This window comes from Lolium perenne, chromosome 2 (genome assembly GCF_019359855.2).
Source record: "Lolium perenne isolate Kyuss_39 chromosome 2, Kyuss_2.0, whole genome shotgun sequence".
Classification (NCBI taxonomy): domain Eukaryota; kingdom Viridiplantae; phylum Streptophyta; class Magnoliopsida; order Poales; family Poaceae; genus Lolium; species Lolium perenne.
In genome coordinates this window covers 52,265,151-52,286,014 of record NC_067245.2, presented here as the reverse complement: position 1 = coordinate 52,286,014, position 20,864 = coordinate 52,265,151, and the positions used below count along the sequence as shown (strand labels likewise).

The 20,864-nt window shown below is 45.6% G+C and overlaps 1 protein-coding gene across 1 annotated transcript; it reads right to left on the bottom strand.

The window, feature by feature from the left end:
• Positions 1 to 16,657: 16,657 nt before the first annotated feature.
• On the bottom strand, positions 16,658 to 19,839 carry LOC127332593 (signal peptidase complex-like protein DTM1). Its single transcript, XM_051358907.2, has 2 exons — positions 19,366 to 19,839; positions 16,658 to 16,984 (listed from the first exon to the last, which is right to left on the bottom strand). The coding sequence occupies exons 1-2, from the start codon at positions 19,617 to 19,619 to the stop codon at positions 16,897 to 16,899; spliced, it is 342 nt and encodes a 113-aa protein (XP_051214867.1). The 5' UTR covers positions 19,620 to 19,839; the 3' UTR covers positions 16,658 to 16,896.
• Between the last annotated feature and the right edge of the window lie 1,025 nt (positions 19,840 to 20,864).

The following is a 20,864-nucleotide window of genomic DNA, read 5'->3' as shown; positions in this document are numbered from 1 at the left end:
ACCATTGCTGTGTACAAATCTGTTGTGCATGAGCTTTGGTTCGCTAACACCATCCCTGTAGACATATAATCGTCTCCACTCTAAGCGAGGCTGGCTCTGTTTTCCTTACTTTGTTATCATGCACGTTAGACATCGTTGCAACTCCTTCACTCAAGTTCCAGTTTGATATGGATCAGGTGTCTGGCGGCGACGTCGGCAGCGGCAGCGAGGACCATCACACCAAGACTCGCCAGTCTTTGCGGAGGCTGCAGGTCGGCCAGTACGTCTCCTACCTCGACGTCGCCAAGGGTGTCTACAGGTGCCCCTTCTGCACTAGGAGACTCGGCGGCACTGACTTCAACTGCCTCCTCACGCATGCCGAGAACATCGGCAACATCTTCCCCAAGGTCGGCGCATCGGTGAACCCCTACTCCTTCCGCGCCAAGCACAAGGCGCTCGGCATGCACCTCCGCAGCGTCCAGCGGGTGGAGATCTCCGCCGGGCGCATGCCTCCACTCAAGCCCAAGGCTCCCAAGGGGAGCAACAAGTGGAGGCAGAGGCAGATGGGGTAGGCGGAGTCCTGGACGTGTGCTGCTACTGCAAAGCAGCTTCTATTTTGTTGTTAGCTAGGGAACCTCGAACCTGTTACTATGTTGGCTGCTGTGTATGCGGCTTATTATCTAGGGAGGGATCCCTATTCTACTATATTTTGTTGGCCCTACTATGTTTTCTAGATTTACTATGACTGTGAATTTGGCGTACATTACCCTGGAGATTTTCTTCTAGATTTAACTACATACATATGGACCAGAGGGAGTACTAGATTTGCTGCCATATTGGGCAAACAACGAGGGCCAAAAGGCACAAATAATTGAAGAAAGATAGAAATGCAAGCTTCTCTAGATTTGATACTAATTTGGTTAATAAAGACAAAGAGACAGAGGGGGAAAAGGTGCTCTTAAAAATGCCAATTCGCGCCGAGAGAGACAGAACCCAGCTCCTGCTCACGTACAACCAAACGCGGTCTCGTCCTGTCCCACGCGGTCCCTTTCTACTAGCCCCACACGTTAGCACGGAACGGTCAACTAAACTGGAATCCTCCCGTCTGAGCTCCTTCTGCGGGTTACAAATAAGGGCTTGGCGAAAACTGAGGAAAAACATAAGGCAATCTTATTGACTAATATAGCTGCTTATAATTAATAAAAGAATTAGCTACAACGTGCTCAGTTTGCCCATTTATTAAGGTATAAGACTAGCAGGAGAGAAAGTAATCGCTAGTTTCCTCATTTTGCCCCTGCATGCTCGCACGATTAAAGCTCCTTCCGCACGCGTTGGACTCCTCGTTTCCTTAAACCTCCTCGTTTCTCGGGATAGACCAACAGTTTTTCAGGATCTTGGTTTTTTTTTTTTTTGACAATCAATACCACATATATTCATAGCAACAAATAGTACATGGTAGAGATACATGAACTGACTCCAACGATTACAAAATAAAGTCTAAAAGATAGTAACAAATCTTCGAGGTCTTCAATTTTTTTCTTCTTCCGAACACAATCTTGTACTTTTACGAAGGCAGCCAAAAATAGATAACTAACCATAGACACAGTAGATACCGATGAAAGTTCTCCCATGATTTTTGAGCTGCAATGCCAAAGCTGCGTGCACGCACGCAACCATTAAAGCGATCATACAACATCGGCAAGAGTACCAACACCGGTATATCGGGGAATAATAACCGACTAGCTTTGTCATCGTCGATGGAGAGCCGAGAGTACGAATCACCATTGTCGAGGACGTAGCAGCCGGGACAAAAAGCTGCGAGGATAATCCTCCCCACGGCAACAAAGACAAAAGATCCAAAATCGATGCGCGAAGCAAGATCCAAAGGCCCATACCTAGAAAATTGTGATCGTTCAAGACCACCATTGACGCCGGGAAGAAGATCTCGTCGCCGAACGAAAGGCCGAAGATCACTTATTGCAGACGATGCCATCTCCATTGAGGGGAAACCAACAAGAAGGCGGCTACCAAAATCCTAACATAATCTAATATAATCTAATGAAAACAGTACTTTTATTCGAAACTCCACGCATAGATCGGGTTCCCCACTCCTCCCACGCCGGCGAAGCCAACCGGAGGAGGGGGAACCAATCTATGGAGGAGGAAGAAGCTGGAGGCAGCTAGGGTTGAGGCGGCGGCTTCGGGATCTTGGGTTAATGTGGCCAGGTTTCGACTTTCGACTAGTGGAAACGGGAAGCAGGTGCAAATTAGGGAGATAAGCTGAACCACAACCACCCGCGCCTTAAGCATCGAGTAATATCGGGAAAAAATGCGCCTTTTGGCTATGATTACGATTTGACAAGGGCTCCCATCAGTATGGGGTGAACAAGCCCTCCCATCAGTATATCAGAGGAATTTGACAAGGGCTACATGACGACTAGATACATCACCAAAAAAGGTGATGCATGTCTCCTTCACCAAAACAGCTGAAACAAGTACATGAACGCAAGTACACCACCATAATAATACTACTACATTAACACAAGTACGAGTAATAAAGTAAGAGTACTACTCCCTCTAATCTAATTTAAACCAAAATAAAACTTAAACTTCATCCTAAATTTGAACTAGTGCCTCGTCCTCGTTCTTCGCTCATTTTACGATCCGAGACGGCGTAGAGTGCCGAGTGCATGGCAAGGAACTCTTCATCGGTGGCATGCCATGGGCATGTCACCGGATGCATGATTTTTCGCAATGTTTTAAATTTGAATTTAGGCCGCATGTCACACGGTGACATGCAAAAGGTGCATGTCACCTGGTGGTGGTAGGCAACTACCCTCATTTACGGCGGCGTAAGCGGACGGACGCCGCGTGGCCAGCCGCTGCCTCGTGGCCGCCTCGGTTTCCACGCGGAGACCATTAAACGCCGACGACCAACATTCCCGCGTCACGGTTAGCGACTATGACTATAAGGGCAAAACGCTAAACTCTCTCGTTCCATTCACTTTCTTCCTCTCTCCACCTAACAAACATTTGTTCGTCGCTCTCTCCTCCAGCAATGTCTTCAAAATTCAGGTCATCGGCGGTCAAGTACGCGGAGAAAAAACGCCGGCTCGAAATTTCGAGAGACGCTTCCAGAAACCAAGTGGGCTCGCCGTCGCCGCCGCCGCCGAAACGCGTCCGTGCTGTGCTCACCGGGTTAGTTTCCTTCGCCATGTACTTTCGTTTCTTTCGTCGCTCTCTCCTCCAGCAATTAATGTGTTCAAACTTCAGGTCGCCGGCGGTCAAGTACGCGGATAAAAAACGCCGGCTCGAAATTTCGAGAGACGGTTCCAGAAACCAAGTGGGCTCGCCGTCGCCGCCGCTGCCGCCGTCGCTGAAACGCGTCCGTGCTGTGCTCACCGGGTTAGTTTCCTTCGCCATGTACTTTTGTTTCTTCTTGCCCGGGCTCAAGCTCTTTAAGAGTCTCTATGGTTATACATCTTAAAGGGTTGGAAGTTCCAACGACGCCCGTACTGCACCAACTTCCACGACCAAGGAATCATCGTCGTCCGATGATTTCAACCTGGCCCTACCCCGGCGAAATGAGGTAGCACCAAGCACTGTGTAGTTATCTTCTTCTTCTTCTTCTTCTTCCTTTGCGCTTACTTGCTACCGATGATTTCGCCCTGAAGGAAGCGGCGCCGACTATCGACACCACTGTCGCCATCTTGATGGAAAAAAACGAGGAGCTCAGCTTAGAGTGTGATCGCCTCCGAGACGATTTGGCTGCCAAGAAGAAGAATTCGAAAACTCTTGTGGAGCTCATTTGCAGCCTTCGCAATGAGCGCGATATGTTGAAGAACGAGCTGATTAAGCGAAAGAGAGGAACATTGCATCAGCGGAGAAAGCCGACAGCATACTCAAGGCTGTGTGCCTCGAAAGAGACAAGTCTGATATAGAGTACAAAATCCTTCTTCGGGATAAAGTACAGCTCCAAAAGTTGAACCTTGAATATCTTGACATCGCCATCCTTGCCCTTCTCGAGAGGCGAAGGCACAAGATAAGTTGATGCACCTGATATTGGAGAGCTGCGGTGAAAGAGAAGAGACATTGAAAGAAGTGAGCAGTTTGGTGGGATACATGAGTGACGTCGGGCGAACTTCGCGAGAATCCGCCCGGCTGAGCTCAAATTCCAGCGGAACCAGCTTTCAGCAATGCATGTTATGCGCACCTACAACTTCTACTCATTGATTAGAGGTCGCACGACATGGCATTTTCCCTCGAAATAGTAGTACTGTACTAATAGTTGTACTACTTAATATGTACCTTTTTGTAAAATAATTTCTTACATGTATTAGAAACTACCCCTCTCGTTTACGGATGCACCGGGACATTGTCATCCGGCCCTCTTACGGACAAACCCCCTCGGGAAGGACGGTATATTTTGCACATTTCGCTACTAGTACTTCTAATTCCACCGCTTATTTTTCTAATCCGTTAAATCGTTAATTGGATGACCAACTGATGGAAGCTGCGATAGATTAGACCAACAAGTGGTGAATTGTGCAAAAGATATGTCTGTGTTTTATGCAAAAGAGTGATATGGGGATCTGGTGGAATCTTGAATTTCCTCTTCAGTGGTAGGCATGCTTCACTTATATAGCTGGAGTACATTGCGGACCTGGTGCATTTCGTCAGTACCGATCAGCTATTTTTGCTTATCCGGGAAGAAAAGGTAGTACTAGCCTTTTACGTGAGATGTCTTTTCGGTGCTACGGAGTTGTGCATTCCTTTGCTTGCTTTGTCTGTCGGTGACTTTGCCAAGCTGACTTTGCCATGACTTTGGGTGACTGATATGTGGACCACGGTTGTAAGTGACTCAAAGTCACCGACTTTGGGGACTCTGAATGCTTCGTATATTTACGACGGTTTCTGAATTATGTACTCCGTACAACTTTTGTAATATTGGTCAAACTAGTTTTGACCAGGGTTTGTGTAGGGTGTTTTTTTTTGTTGGTCCAAATGGTGTTGTGTGGTCCAAATGTGATGTATCATCACACCACCATGTGCCCCCCTCCCCCCACCCCACCCCTAGGTTTTGGTAATGCCATTCTGATACATGCTTCTTAGAAGGAGTACATTTTTCCGTTAGGGCATGACAATTTTGAAAAATTCAAAAAAAATGGGAAGACAGAATGGTAACATCATTTTCCATGTGATGATGCACCCCTGTGCCAAATTTTGGTTCATTTTAAGAATGTAAGGTGACAAATTACTCGAGGAAGCTAGTTGGAGTAGACGGGCATGATCGGATTGGCATAGGGGATTTATTTTTTGAAGGATGTTATTTTTCATAGAAAATATCTGACACAAAAAATAAAATGTTAAGGTCTCATATTATTCTGAATGATTTTGAATTACTTATGACGTTTGGAAGTATTGGTATACATGAGTCCCACATGAAGTTAAATGGTCCCAAAAAAAGTTTCGTACACGTCTCCCAGAAAGTGGAAAGTCGAGTACATGCATGACTTCACGCGTCCACTACTGGATACAGAGAGTCAGAGGCTATAACATAATCGGCCTCATCATCTCTCGCGAGCTCGTCCTCTCCACTCCCCCAACTTGCCTCCCCCACACTGTGAAAACCCGCCATCCACTCACCGCACCTCTGAGGCATCGACTTTCCCGTTTCCAACCGCAGCAGCATGAAGATAGGTATTGCATACGAGGCGGAGCAATAGGCGACCGCCCACGCAGAGGATGCCTCTACGGTAGTGGCCGTCGCGGTGGGTGAGGCTTCACCGGGCACCCAGGCCGCTCGTCTCCTCTGCTTGTCGGATTCTTCGACCTCGGTCGAAATGGGCGTCCTGGCCGTCACGACGGGTGAGGCTTCACCGGGCACCCATGCCGCTCGTCTCCTCTGCTTGTCTGGTTCTTCGACCTCGGTCGAAACGGGCGTCCTGGCCGTCGAGCAGAAGGTGGATACCAATGTTGTTTATCCCGCCGAAGATGTGCACGGCGTTGCGAGCCACCACGGCGAGGTCTTCCTAGGCCCGATCTTTGGACGCGAACCTCGACCCCTTCGACGATTTCGGCCCAAACGTTCGGTTCCGGGGAGGATGTTGAGGGTGATGACGAGGAGGTACTTCTCTTTTACCGAAACTGTCCCAACCCTCTTTGTGTCATATTGCTGTTCACATGGTTTGCACGAGCCTGGTTCTTGATTGATTTGATATCCTACCTTGTTCTTGTAGATGTAATTGATTCTACGATTCGTAAGATCAGATTCTAGTTTAATTTCGACTAATCTACCATGTAGTCATATAATCAATTTATGTGTTCATACTTAGTGGACTTGCAATTGTTGTGGCTTATGTTCATGGTTGTTCATCGGGTTTCTCATGATTTATTACGATTTCTTCTGCCATTTACTTGTTCTACACATTTAATTTTAGGGTTTCTAAGGTTTGATTATGTTAGTGGAGTATTTATTCGATCTGTCATAAAAAACCTGATTATGTAGTACTTAATAATTCATAGGAGTATTACGATGACATGGACAACAACAAGGTGCGCGAGGGACCGGAAAAGCCGCTATGTTCTCAAGCGGTGAAGGGTGGTGAAATTCGTTTACGCATGCGCGGGGAGCTATTTTGCCCATGATGTGGCAAATTTCTCTAGAAGGACATCCACAGCCTGATCCAACATGCGATGGGTGTAGGCCTAAGTACATAGGGGGAAACACCGCCCTGCAACCAAGGCCAAGCACGCATCATATGGCCTCTTCCTCCAGAATTACGTCTTGCCTAGCTTGCTCCACGTCAACGCCCCTGCTGCTGGCCCTCATGCTCCTGGTCATGTTTAAAGTTCATATGTGTAATCTTAATCCCTTTGGAAGTTCAGCATTAAACTCTACTAGTACAACCGTGGTGGTCTTGTGATGTAGTACTCTTTTGATGCATTTGTGATGTAGTAGTACTTTTTTTTGAAATGATATAGTACTATCTAAGAAAAGTACTTCCTCCGATTCACATTCATTTCACATCAAGAAATATGGATCAGAGCGAGGGATTAAATTAAACATGGCATCTCGTGCATGAAGCTTGACATATCGATCAGGTTGGCTAGAATAGCAATACAATGCTGCTCATTAGGCAAATGCATGCCATGTACGATAGTATACATCCGATAAAGAAGTCTATCTTGACATAAAAAAACTACTTTGGGGATGAGAGTCAATTGGGGCATCTACAATATAGAAAATCTTGCTCTTAGATGATTTTGGCTAAGAGGGTTTTACTCACATTACACGTGCCACTTTCCTTGTCTGCAAAACAAGTTCCAATAAAGGGAGAGGAAAGAAGAGGGTATTGTGGGCGAGATTGAACACCTTTTTTATGTGTTAAGCTGAGGCCTCGTTTAGATGAGGATTTCGACTTATGCCTAACAGCTCAACACACCCACAAATAATTCTGCTTGCGCGCACCACCGTTCATTAAAATAACAATATTAGCTCGCAAGATTAAGAACGAAGTGAATTTAAGTAACTTGGTAAGCTTTTCAAGCAATATATTCAGAGAAAGAGCACACATGTTCGGCTCAAAATAATCATAAGAGAAGAACAATAAATCTAAGGCACCACATGGATTCATACCTTGAGTCGACGCTGGCTCGTAGAAGGGCGGCCGCGCCTCGAGGATGCCGGGGACGTCTCCACCTCGGTCTCACATGTGACTGCTTATCGGCGGGTGGTGCGCCGCGCCATGTAGAAGATCTATCAAGAGAGGAGAGCCCGATGACGCTACCGACACCTCAACCTTGATAGCACCGACCTGTTGCTCCGCACCGAGATGCGCCACGTGCAAGATTTAGCGGATGCACCAATTTTAGAGATATGTCATGATCATTGCAACAAATTTCAACGTGATGATGATTTGATCTTGTACTCGGCCTTGAACATAAGAACTAGTACAATCTCACATTTTTTATCATTATCCTTTGCGAGATTTAGCGGATGCGCCAAATTCAGAGAAATATCATGATCATGGTAACACAATTTTCAATGTAATGATGATTTGATGTTGCACTCGACCTTGAACATAAGTACTAGTACGGTCTCACAAATTTGTATCATTATACTTTGCAAGTTTTAGTGGATGTGCCCATTTTCAGAGGTAGATCATGATCATGGTAAGTTGGTAACAAATTTTCAACGTGATGATGATTTGATTTTGCACTCGGCCTTGAACAGAGGTACTAGTACGGTCTCACAATTTTTTATCATTATACTTGGACGGTGGCCAAATTCAAAATCTCTTAGCGGCAAAACTTCCCGCCCACAAAATACAAAAATTTCACACGCTTCCAAATTGCCATTCTACCCCTGTGGAGATGGCAGCAAAGTCGGTTGGTGGGGGGGTCTGCCCGTCATTTTTTGGATCACCACCTCCCTAGCCCGGAAACCCTCCCAAAAAAAATACATTTCCTTCAGACCACCCACCGGAACTTCCCAAGTCCCTCTCTCCCACCTCCACGACCACCGCACCGGAACATCCCCGCCGGACTTCCCTGGCCTACCCGAGCCCTCGCGATCCTCGTCATCCGGCTGCCTGCCGGAGCCGCTTCATCGACGCCGTCATCAACCGGACCGGATCATCCCCGCCGAACCTCGAAACCATATGCTCATCCAGCAGTCTACCGCGATCGCTTCAGCTGCGGTATCGTCCACCCACCGGAGCCGCTTCGCTGGATCCGTCGTCCACCGCATCGTATCTTGCTCACCGACACCGCTGTGCATGAACCGGATCTGCTTCACCGGCGCCTTGCATGATCTAAACTCTTCTCTTGTCGCTTTTCTATTGCTTGCACCGCAAGTTCTTGTTTAATCTTGGGGGAACTTTGTTTGTGCTAACGACGCGCCGTTACGTTTTTGCGAGATGAGATGAGTAATCATGAAGTGTAATGGCCGTCTCTCCAACCCCAAGTAGCACATGTAGCGTACTTCATCACCGGATCTATCAACCCCAGGAAGATCTCTTTGTGACTCCCACGAGTGCTTCTCCTAATGTAAGTCCCTTGTTTTAGCGCCATGTTCGGGTTCGGATGCTTGTTTGTCTAAAGCTCTTTTAGTTCATTCCTAGCTATGACCGTAACACGTTGCTATTTTCTAATTGATTTCTAACTTTTAGCGATTGAACATTTTGGTTTGCATTCACCTGCTCGTAGATGTAGCCATCATAACTTCTATCTTGCTCGATCGTTGTTACAAAAATTATAGGTATTATAGTAACATCCTGCTATTATTTAGTTCATGGCCAATTTTAAGTAATTGCACATGTTGGTTCGCATTCCCTGCTCTATAGCTTTTGGCATCGTAACTTCTATATTTGGTTTACATTCCACCTGCTCTGTAGATCTAGCCATCATAACTTTATCTTGCTCGATCGTTGTTACAAAAATTATGGCCTGCTACTATGTTGTTTGTGCCAATTTTTTACTCCATGAACATGTTGGCTTGCATTCCCTGTACTACAGGTGATGCCATTGTTTTGTATCTAGTTCATTGTAAGCTAACAAAGTAAGGACTTAGTTTGGCATGCTATCACTCTGCTATCTAGCTTTGTAGTACAAATAAACTTGTCATACTACTAGATAATAATTTTGCGTGCCATCTTGTTCTTCAAAAGCTGCATTATTGACTTGTTTCTACGACTTGGCATGACGCTCACATATGGAAAGCTGAACATATTGGTTTGCATTCCCTCTTATACAAGTTCACGGGTGATCCCACTATATTCTCGTATCTGGTCCATCCTAAGCTCCAGCCTTAACTATCCTCTATGTGTTGCTCATTACAAGTTTATATCCCGAAACATCTTGATTTGCATCCCCTTCACTATAAGTTCAGGAGTATTATTTAGTTCACGGCCAAAATGAAGTAATTGCACTTGGCACATGTTGGTTCACATTCCCTCCTCTTTAGCTTTTGCCATCGTAACTTCTATTTTTGGTTTACATTCCACTGCTCTGTAGATGTAGCCATCATAACTTCATCTTGCTCGGTCGTTGTTACAAAATTTATAGCCTGCTACTATGTTGTTCATGCCAATTTTGTACTCCTGAACATGTTGGTTTGCATGGGACTCGACGGTAGTAAGTCTCATTGTTTCATTCTAACATGCTCTGTTATATTGGTTGTTGGTATGCGGCATGCACTCTTTGTTTGCTTATTGTGCGCGTTACAATGATCTTGTTATAACGACGAAATGATGAGTTCCAAATTCTTTGGCAAACAATATTGCAGTGTCTTTGCGTTTCCATTGTTCTTTGTCTTAACTTGTAATGTCTTTGTTTCGAGATATAGGTGCTGCATGGACAACTTAAAAGATTGCGGATCGCTTCATTGTATTGCTAGGTTTAATTACCATTCAATTTCTCGGGTTACGTAATATTTTTCAAAGCCTTGCAGTGATGTAATATTTAGTTAGTTTTTATAGTTCTTTCGCGCATTTTTTCTTTGGTGCTTGTGGTAAGTGAGGCTATCCGACGAGAAATCAATGCTGCGTAAATATTCTCAGTATCTAAATCACGAATTCCTATCCCTTAGACGGCCCAATTAAGCGAAATCACATACGTGCCGGCCCGCAAAATCCTAAAGCGCCTTTTACGCCGGCATATAAACAGCAACTAAACGGGCTGGCCCACTTACTTATTGGGCCAGCCCACTAGATTTACTGTGGACCCCACACTTTTATTGGGCCGGCCCACTTGCTATATGGTGGACCCCACCCCTCTTTGGGCCGGCCCACTAACTAGTTGGGCCAGCCCAATTGCTTTTGTGGTGGTCCCCACATACTAAACGGGCGGCCCTTTAAGACGAAAGTGGGACCCACTGTGTTTTTGGCCGGCCCACTAGCGTGTTGGGCCGGCCCACTTGCTATATGGTGGACCCCACATACTAAATGGGCGGCCCTTTAACGAGAAAGTGGGACCCACTGTGTTTTTGGCCGCCCACTAGCATGTTGGGCGACCACTTACTATACGGTGGACCCCACATACTAAATGGGCCGGCCCTTTAACAGGAAAGTGGGACCCACCAGTGTTTTGGCCCGGCCCACTATCTTCTTGGGCCGGCCCACTTGCTATATGGTGGACCCCACATACTAAATGGGCCAGCCCTTTAACGAGAAAGTGGGACCCACTGTGTTTTTGCCGACCCACTATCTTGTTGGGCCGGCCCACTTGCTATATGGTGGACCCCACATACTAAATGGGCGGCCCTTTAACGGGGAAAGTGGGACCCACCGGTGCTTTTGGCCCGACCATCGGCTTGTTGGGCCGGCCATTTGATCAAATGTGGACCCCACGCACTAAATGCGCGGCCGATAGCGAGGAAAGTGGGACCCACATGCTAATTGGGCCGGCCCAATAACTTATTGGGTCGGCCCGATTGCTTTAATGTGGACCCCACTTTATAAATGGGCCGACCGATACCGAGCAAGTGGGTCCCACATGTCTTGTGGGCGGCCCTTTTGCTGTTGACCAGGTCAATCGAGTGCATTCGGCCGGCCCACATGCTTAGTGGGCCGGCCCATTAAAGTTTTGACCGATCAACCTTAGAGGTTAGGCCGGCCCACGTAACTAATGGACCAGCCCGACTATATAGTTGACCGGTCAAACTAAGTCAGCTGGCCCCGCAAACTTAATGGGTCGGCCCGCTTAAGACGTGGCAGGCCTCGTGTGGGCCTACCATCTACCACGGGGTTTCAGCAGGTTAACGCCGTTAACTGCCAGTTAACGGCGTCTGCCACGTGTCAGTTTGCATGACGTCAGCAGTCAACGGGCTCCCGGAAACACTTGGGCAACGGTCCGATTTTCCGTGGCGGAAGGGCGCCCAAGCGCGACGGACCGAAAAAATCGTCGTAGGACTTTGCACACGCGGTTTCCACAACAGAACCCATATCGTCGGGTTAGGCCCATAGGCGACGAAAAATACCCCTTAGCGGACGATTTTGAGACGTTGTCTATCAGAACTTTTCTTGTAGTGCTATTAAGAACCTTAAAAAATTGCTTCTAAACCTAAACCCAAGGTTATAAAATGTGATCATGTCACTTTATTTTCACTTATAGATCCATAATTAGCAATTAAAGGCATATCCATGTTCACATAAAATATAGAAATCTTGTTACTAATAAATGGATGTTTCATCTACACATACTAATAAAACCTAGATGATCTAGTGGGACCACCTAAGTGTAAACCCTAGTTCCTATTCTCCAAGTCATCATCCTTAACTATCCATGCTTAGTATCAAACCATTTTGAACCACCCTAACAACAACCATGTTCAGTATTTTATATGTCACCTATCCTTATTCCAGTAAAACCTACAAGTACTAAAGAATTATGAACTATCCTATTTAGGAACCAACTATTCCTTACTTAGTGGATCCAATAGCAAACCCTAGACACCACAAGCCTTAATTGAAATACTTTTTATTACTTAAGTAATATGTTCTTCAAAAGTTATTCTTTTGAAATGGATGAAGAGTAGTCAACAACCCTCCCTAATAGGACCTATAGACGATAGCTATCTATCACCAACAAGATATAACCAACCATGGTAGCAACCATTTATAATCAATTGCTTAATATGCTCTTGCTTAACCCAAACCATGCAACCATTACATGACTAGGAACTCAATCCAACTTTGTTGCAATCCATATAATACTTAATTAGGAAACTCAACTGAGAACCATGGTAAACCATAGAAGCAAATAGTTCTACTTGAAATATTTATTATTTCATAATTAGCACGTTCTTCAAAATTTATTCTTTTGAATTATATAATAACTAATCATCAACCATGCACTATAGGACTTAAAAATTGACAATTGCTCTTTACTTATTATTCAACTACCATTCCTTGGTGTGTATGATTGTTATGATCCATTATAACACTTGTTTATGATACTAAGACAACCAAACCCTAATAAGAACCTTGTTTGTGGAATCACTCTAAAAGTGAAACACACCCTAAAGAAATCAGTACAACTCACTAATCCTAAGTCATCGGGGTTAGATCACGTTTAGAATGATTGCATCCCATCCTTATGCATTATTGCATCCTTGCCAATACTTTAAACATCGTCCTTACCGGACGATGATGCTATTTCAGAATTTGGATTTATTGTGTGTCGAAGACCTTGCCTGCATAATCTTGCAGTCAAGAAATGCAAGTTCATCGCTTGCTCATATCACTTTGAGTATTTTTATCAAATTACTTACAAAAGTACTATACTTATTACTCTTGCATGAAAAGCAAAAATACTATTTTCATAACTATGAATATGACTATGTGGTGGCCAATGGAACCATGGTATGAGTATGGTGGAGGTTTCATTGCAATGGGTTTATATCCATCTAGGATTAACAACAAATATCGTCCAGTGATTCTTGTGCAGTAAGATCCGTGTTAACCATAAGATCTGGAGTGGGACGGAGTAGTCAGGTGTATTTCTTCCTTTCGCACATCAACGAATGCGCTTACCATAGCAGTTGTGTCCCGAGGGAACAACCGGATGGGTGGGGAACCCCTAAGTCCCCACGGTAATGCGGTCTATGATGGGTTGCAGAAGGTCGGCGAAGGTATCGAGGTCGGATGATACCCAATGAGGTATGCGGATCAACGGGGATATTATTCGAGGTCGGAACAGACCGGCGAGGACCCAAGGTCGGAACTGCAACAAGGGTGGGTGTGCGGGGTCACGGAGAAATGCAATGATTGGCTAGGACCTTATACCGGGCCTCACGCCAAGGAAGTGTGGACGGGTTTGGCCGCCCGGTTGGCAACAAGGATAAGTTCTCTTATGGGTCAAGCAACACACCTCTGCAGAGTGTATCAAATTGTGGCTTGTCACTCCTTGTTTCAGGTTTGGAAATGCGAACGCGGCCGGAAAGGAACTCCATGAAGTTCTAGACACTTGATGAAGGCTAACGGACATAGCTCTTCAGAATAAAAGCAACCTTTTGAAGAAATGTTTTCAAAAACTTGCATTGCCTATAACTTTCTGGTCCATGGTTGTAGCTAGTGCATTAAACACCTCTTTCCTATAATGAACTTATTGAGTACGCTCGTACTCATCCCTCTTTAAATCCCATGCTTAGATCTGAAGGCATTAAAGAAAGATCTACAGTGCGACTCGAAGACTGAGGAGTCAACAACTGCTTCAAGAGACAGGATTCTTCCAGACGAGTCGAACACTACATCCACCATGGAGAAAATCTAGATTAGCAGTAGAAGGAAACTAGCTCCCTAATCCTAGCTCCTAATTAGCTAGAATTCAATCATAGCCTCTATAGCTAGTCAAAACCTCTATAGATAGAGTTTGTGATAAGTTTGACTACGAGTTGTTCTTCTGGAGCTTATTTGCAGTTTACCTCATTGTAAAGTAGGAGGTTGTGCTGATCTTCTGTAAAGAGTTTGTGTGTAATTCTGTAGACATGCCTTGAACCCGCATATGTTTCTGTTGTACCACTCTGAGGGATGTAATACTGGTGGAACGGTGTTTCATTGGTGTTATGTCAACGACTTGTATACTACACCTGCACGCAGTGGTATGCTGGATCACCACACAACCCCTCCCCCAAGTTTCCGTGGGGAAGAGGACTAGTGCCTCTATAAAAGGAGGGGCAGCTGCACCATATAGGAGATTCCACCCCCAGATCTGCTTCTCCTTCGGCTAGATCTGATCTAGATCTACACACAACATTTTCAAGTTGTAACCTTGTAAACCCTCTTGGTGCTTCATGAGCTATAAATACCACTATACCAAAGAAGCTAACACATAGGATTGTTACCTCTCCATGAGTGCCCTGAATCTGGGTAACTCTGTGTCTCTCTCCATCGTGTTGCCATTGCCGCTCTCATGCGTCACCATGGCTTAGGGAACCTTGAGACGGTGCTCTTAGCCCATATTTTCGATAACCTTAAGGGTGTTGTAGATGTATTCGTGTTCCTGTCGATACACGAAACCCCAACAGCTGGCGCACCAGGTAGATGGCTAAATCTCGTTTCAGGTTCTCCGTCGACATGGCCGACGGTCGGAGTCAGCGGGAAGCACCGCGACGCCGCCAGAGTCCATTTCGCGCTCGTCGGGAACCGCGCGCCTCCATCCGGGAGCATCGACAACGACACCGCTTCCTCCTATCGTCCCTCACGGGAGCTGGAGGTCTCCTCTCTTAAACCGCCACCACCACATCCTGCGCGCGCTCGGGGAGCCAGCCCAGCCTGTCGGCGGTGCTCCTCGCGGCGCACGAGCTGCTCAGCTACCAGCCCACCGACGCAGGACGCGAAGGTTAGCTCGCACGCGTCGCCGAGCTCATAGCCATCGCCAACATCGGTCCCGCCACGTCCAACGACGTGCCTCCTCCTCCGGAGGAAATCAACCTCCAGGCTCCTCCACCGCCTCATCGCCCTCCGCGGTCTTCACAGGGAGGTGCTCCGCGCCCTCCCATCGTGCCCACGGTGCGAGCCATCTCCCACAGTGTCGCCTCTCCGCGCCAGGACTCAGCTGCCAGGAAGTCATGCGAGCTCCAGAGGACGCGCGCGTGAGTCTTGGCCGCCAGAATTTTGCAAATCTGTCATGGATGCCAGGCTGGTGCATCATCTCTTGGTCATGGAAGCCCATGTCTGGCTGCTTGCAAATCTGTCATGGATTCGTCTGCACCACTGGGTTTGCACACTCTGGAAGAACTGGAAGAACAGAAACGCGTGGTGTTTCAAAAACACCAATGCCAACGGTCTGCACTTGTCCTTGCCGACACAATCTTAGATGAATGTAAACTGGTGTCTCCTGATTTACATCTAGCAGTAAGAGTAGGTGTGTTCGATAATCAGATGAGAGAGTAGTTGGTGTGAATTGTGTTGGAGTTCTTGGTTCCTACTGTTTCGCAGCTAGGAGTTATTCTTGGTTCATATTAATTGACTCTAATATGGATGTATCTAGACACATTTTAGTTCTAGATACATCCATACTAAATGGAGTAATTAACTTTAACTTTCTATAAAACTGAGGTAGGCTTTCGGCAGTTTTTTCAAAAAAGAAAATGAAAAGGGTGTGATTCTTTCTTAGTCAGCTGATGTCATCGAAGTTTAGTTGCAACTCATGACTAGTATAAATCACGATGCAAACCGAATGGTGTAAAACTAAGCATGAACTAAGAACTAGCAAATCCCAAAGAAAAAACAGCACCACGCGCACGCCGCGACGCGCCTGAATCGTGCTCGTCGCGGCCACCCCCGCCGCAAAACATCACACAGGTCCTTGCCGGACGGTGCCGTGGGCGTGACCACTGACCACCACCCTCTACGTGCGTCGCCGTCGTTACCATCTTGTAGGATCATGGCTCACGCGACGCACGCCGCAGCTCAGGCCGTTGCTTCCCGTCACCGTGCTTGCATCAGCCGGCTGCGATGCGTGAACACAGGCAACTCCGACGATTCCGGGCAAGATTCTGGCTTGAGCGAGCAAACATTCACGCAGCAGGAATGCAGTCAGCCAGCAAGTCACGCGAAGCAGGAGGAATCACCTGAATATCGTGACATTTTTCTCTTCTCCCCACCACAGCGAAACAATCTGCGACGATCAACCCACATATATACACATCCAATTAATCGAGAAGAGATGGAGCTAAACAAAGTAATACTCCTTTTGATCTAAAAGTGGCATTTGCACATTACAAAACCCATTAGCTACAGACATGGCGAACTTGGTGTTCCTTTCCCCCACTGGACGTTTCCGTGCTGGCAGTGTACAAATTCACCACAATATATGTGGCTGATCACAACGCAAAGAATAGGTGTGATGGTGTTTCTCCCAAAATCTTTCGTTCCAAGAGAGCAGAGACAGGGGAGGAGGTAGACTGTCAAGCTAGTGAGATACATACATCCACCACTTGTATAGCCCAAACCCGTAGATCGTCGTCAGCACGGCCATCCTAAGTGGGTAGGGCTTGAATCTGCAGCAAAGAGAAGGTAAACCAGAGAAATATCAGTACTTTATAGTACAGTAGGATGAAGAGAAAGGGCTACTTTCTAGCTGAGTATCAATCTTCCGAACGAGGAACAAGGGGACGGGCATAGTAAAAATAGTGCAGTTGAAGAACAGCATTTGACACTGCAAGCTTACACATTCATCAAGTATTATACCACACCAGGATTTTTTTTAACTTTTCATAATTTCAAATGAAACTGTTAAACCTAGTAGTTTCTAGATGTAATTCCCGCAAAAAAAAGAAGCAATATGGCAACCTACAGGATATGTCCAATTCAAGTAGGTGGCCCGGTGTTAGTTCCTATCCATATTAGATCAGCTAAAAAGGCTAGAAATATTCAGCTGCTTTTGGTAGTTGGCTATCTGTGGGAGTATGACCTACAACTATCAAACCCTCAACAATCAATTGATATAAGTGAACTTCCAGAGTAATTTTTTTTCTAAATCAATTGCAGAGCGGAACAATGATGAGCCAACCGTTCCAAAACTATCACAAGTTTCCACTGAATAAATCACATCTAAACTTGTCAGGCTATCATCATATTTTGAGGAGCCTCAGGACACTCTAAGGTGGTATGCAATATGGATACACCAGAGAGTATATAATCTCATAGCAGAGTATATATAATCTCAAATTAAAACTTGGAAACAAATTTGCCACAAGTATAATCTGTTAGACCAGAGGGTCGAGGAGATGTTCACTACTCTATTGGAAATGCTAATTTCCCATGTGCTTCTTCTCAGTAACCAGACAATAGGTAAAAATATTTCAGCTTCTGGACTCTTCCACATTCAGAAAATGGCTTTTCATTGCATTAAAGGTCAGGGAAGGTTTGACCTTTTAATTAGTGCTTGCCAACTAAAAATATCTACCAACTTATGTTAACAACTGCACAATAGTGATTCATTTTGTTTAGTTGCTTTTCAGATGTTGACAGATAGGATTAACACATAAAAGCAGAATGAGGCCAGTGTCCTATGCCAGGGACAAAACAAAATCAACCGTGATCAAAATATGTGCTGCATACATCATGTTCCCCCATTGCACATTGGATACTAAGTTACTAACACTAAAATTCTATATGAACCTGCAGGTCATTCTCGGGAAAAAAAATACAGGTCTGAATGAGTAATAAAAATTCTAAAATACTGCAAGAACATGTAGGCTTGAATGAGATGCAAAAACATGGGGTCAAAATAGAAAGCTAAACTAAGCTATCCACAGGCAATCCATTGAACTATAGCATGTTCAAATTAAGATAAGACTATTGGTAAGGAAGACACCTTCAAGAAAATGATTTCTTCCATGTTTACACATTTACAATACAATGACACAAAAAATAAATGTTGTTTCAATCTGTCACCATGCTGCGAATAGCTGGTTCAAAGTGGAATAACTCACACAATGACAAAGTAATGACCAATTCTGCACACAATAAAGGGGCACATGCATTGTCCATTTGTCTTAAAAGGTGATACTCTGATTCATAAATCTGATCCACTGAACCAGCACTGGAAACATCAACAACCCCAACTTCCTCGGTCCATTACTCAAATCTGGACCTATAGAGCATGCAAAGACACAAGAAAACCACCCCCAGCTGCCGCACAGAACAAAGTCATAAGCCAGAGTGCCTTTGCCTTAGATAGCAGTAAAGCAGCAGGACCACCCACCAGCAACCCTATAATTCTGCAATTAAATTTAGTTAAGAGCTAAGGCCCGGCATCGCCATCGGAAATGGCGTTGCAATTGGGATGTTCATTTAGATAATGCTGCTACTGGTATGTGGGAGATAATATTTGTGCAGATCAGCATTCAGGCCAACTGTTTCCTGTCTCTTTCATGGATCACAGGATACTGTATCCTCTGCACCCATCAATAATTCGATCTCTGGGTATTTCGAATATACATCCAGATCAAGAACACACCAAATCCACCCCTGAAGGACAAAGAAGACTATTTCTTTGCTAATAATTCCATCTCGAATTCGAGCCCATACGAGAAACTATTATTAGCAAGCTGACACGCCACTACAGCTCCGAAAATAAAGGTGTAACCTTTCAAACTTCCTCCAGTCCAAATGGAATACCAGAACCGCAAGCTACATGGCGGAAGTGGAGCCCTGAAAGCGCGTGAGCTTTATCGTTCTACTGCGTCCCCAACCGAATTCTGCCGCCCCGTGCCGGAATTTCACCTCAAAATTCGGACCGGCCGTAAAAAAGTATCCAAAAGAAGATATTTGCCCCTCAAGTACCCACAAATAAAGCAAAATCGCCTCGAGAAATAGCAGCACCGCGGGGATCTCCCAAACGGACAGATCGGATGACGGGGGAAAACAAGCTTACCTCCAGATGTCGTGCTCGCGCTCCGCGGCGGCGGCGGCGGCCGTGCGGCGGGAGGCGGGCATGGGGGTGAGCCACTGGGAGAAGTCGCGGTCGAAGAACTCCCAGTCCGGGAGGAGCACGCCGGCGATGGCCAGGATGCCGAAGACGTACGTGGCCACGGCCTTCCGCACCGACGCCGTGGCCACCCCGGTGACCACCACGGCCGCCGCCAGCGCCACGAGGCTCCGCCGCAGCAGCTCGTCCCTCCCCATCATGCCTGCTCCGGCGCCCGTACGTGCCCGGCCCCACCGGCCCCTCGGAGACTTCTCGAGGCTCGTCCTCGCTCGCCAGGAAGAACGAGAAGCGCGTGTGCCCTGCGCCGCGCGCCCCCTGTGAAGTTTTGCTCTCGGCTTCGCTGCTGATAGGTCTCTCTGACTCTTCCTTTTTTCCTCCCTGCTCGTTGCTTACTCGTATGGGCACTGCCTAGCGACATGGACTTGGCCTTCTTTATGGCGTGGGATTAGTTGCCAGTCGAACTGACATGATGGCCCCGCTTAAGCTAATTAGCCAGCCAGCCAGAGGCTACTGTTCAGCAGTTAAGAATGCTGCTAACGAAAAGTTGAGCAGCCTGGCTGCCGCAGATTGGAAGATTAAGTTGTTTTTTTGCAATCTAAAGAGTAATCTGGAGTGTTTATGTCCAGCTCCCTCTTTCCTGCATTTTAGATCAACAACTACCACCCACTCATGTGTTCTACGCCACACAAATGCCCTTTGGATTCTGAAATCTGAACATATTCAATAGAAAATGAAAGATTTCGGTGCCTGCCATACTGTATCCCATTAAAAACCCGGGAAAGAAAACGCAATAATAACGTATACACTACAAAACATATATTATCAGAAATTTTAGATATTATATTTTTTAATGATAAAATCATTGCATTGTATATTTTATATTTTATTTGTCAAATTGATGATCTAGGACACGCATACGACCTGTACATTGGAATGGAGGGAGTACTCTATATGATATAAGATTCATACAAAATAAGTTAAAAAGTCCTTGATATTAAACTTAGTACATTTTCTTCAAAACATCATGCAAAATATAACCGAGTCATATGATTTTAAATTCTACAAACCAGACAAATGTTATAAGAAAGAAATTCTACTAAGTAGTACAATCATCTAAATTCTTGTATAATTCCTTTAAATCAAATATGTGCTAAATTGGGCAGTGGACATTGTAAAATGGGATGTTCTAATACTCTGAGAGCACACACATGCAAAATGTTGATTGCTTTTCATGTTCATAGCCTCAAATACAAGAACCTAATTACATTTTCCAATCACAGCTACTCCCTATAATCTATATGAGTTCTTGCTGATTTAGTATAAATTTGTGCTCCCTTCAATTTTAAATTTATACAAATCTAAGAAATCCTTTTATGTACGGAGCGAGTTCCCTAGCCCGCGGGCTGCTAGAAGGGTTGGGAGCGGCGGATCATGCAGGTTGTCGG

What these genes read in the sequence shown, in the direction of transcription:
- LOC127332593 (XM_051358907.2), bottom strand. Translation starts at nt 19,619, where the DNA reads ATGATGGGGAGGGACGAGCTGCTGCGGCGGAGCCTCGTGGCGCTGGCG. An exon ending in CGCGAGCACGACATCTGGAG is followed by an intron (nt 16,985 to 19,365) that starts GTAAGCTTGTTT and finishes TCTTTGCTGCAG; the next exon opens with ATTCAAGCCCTACCCACTTA.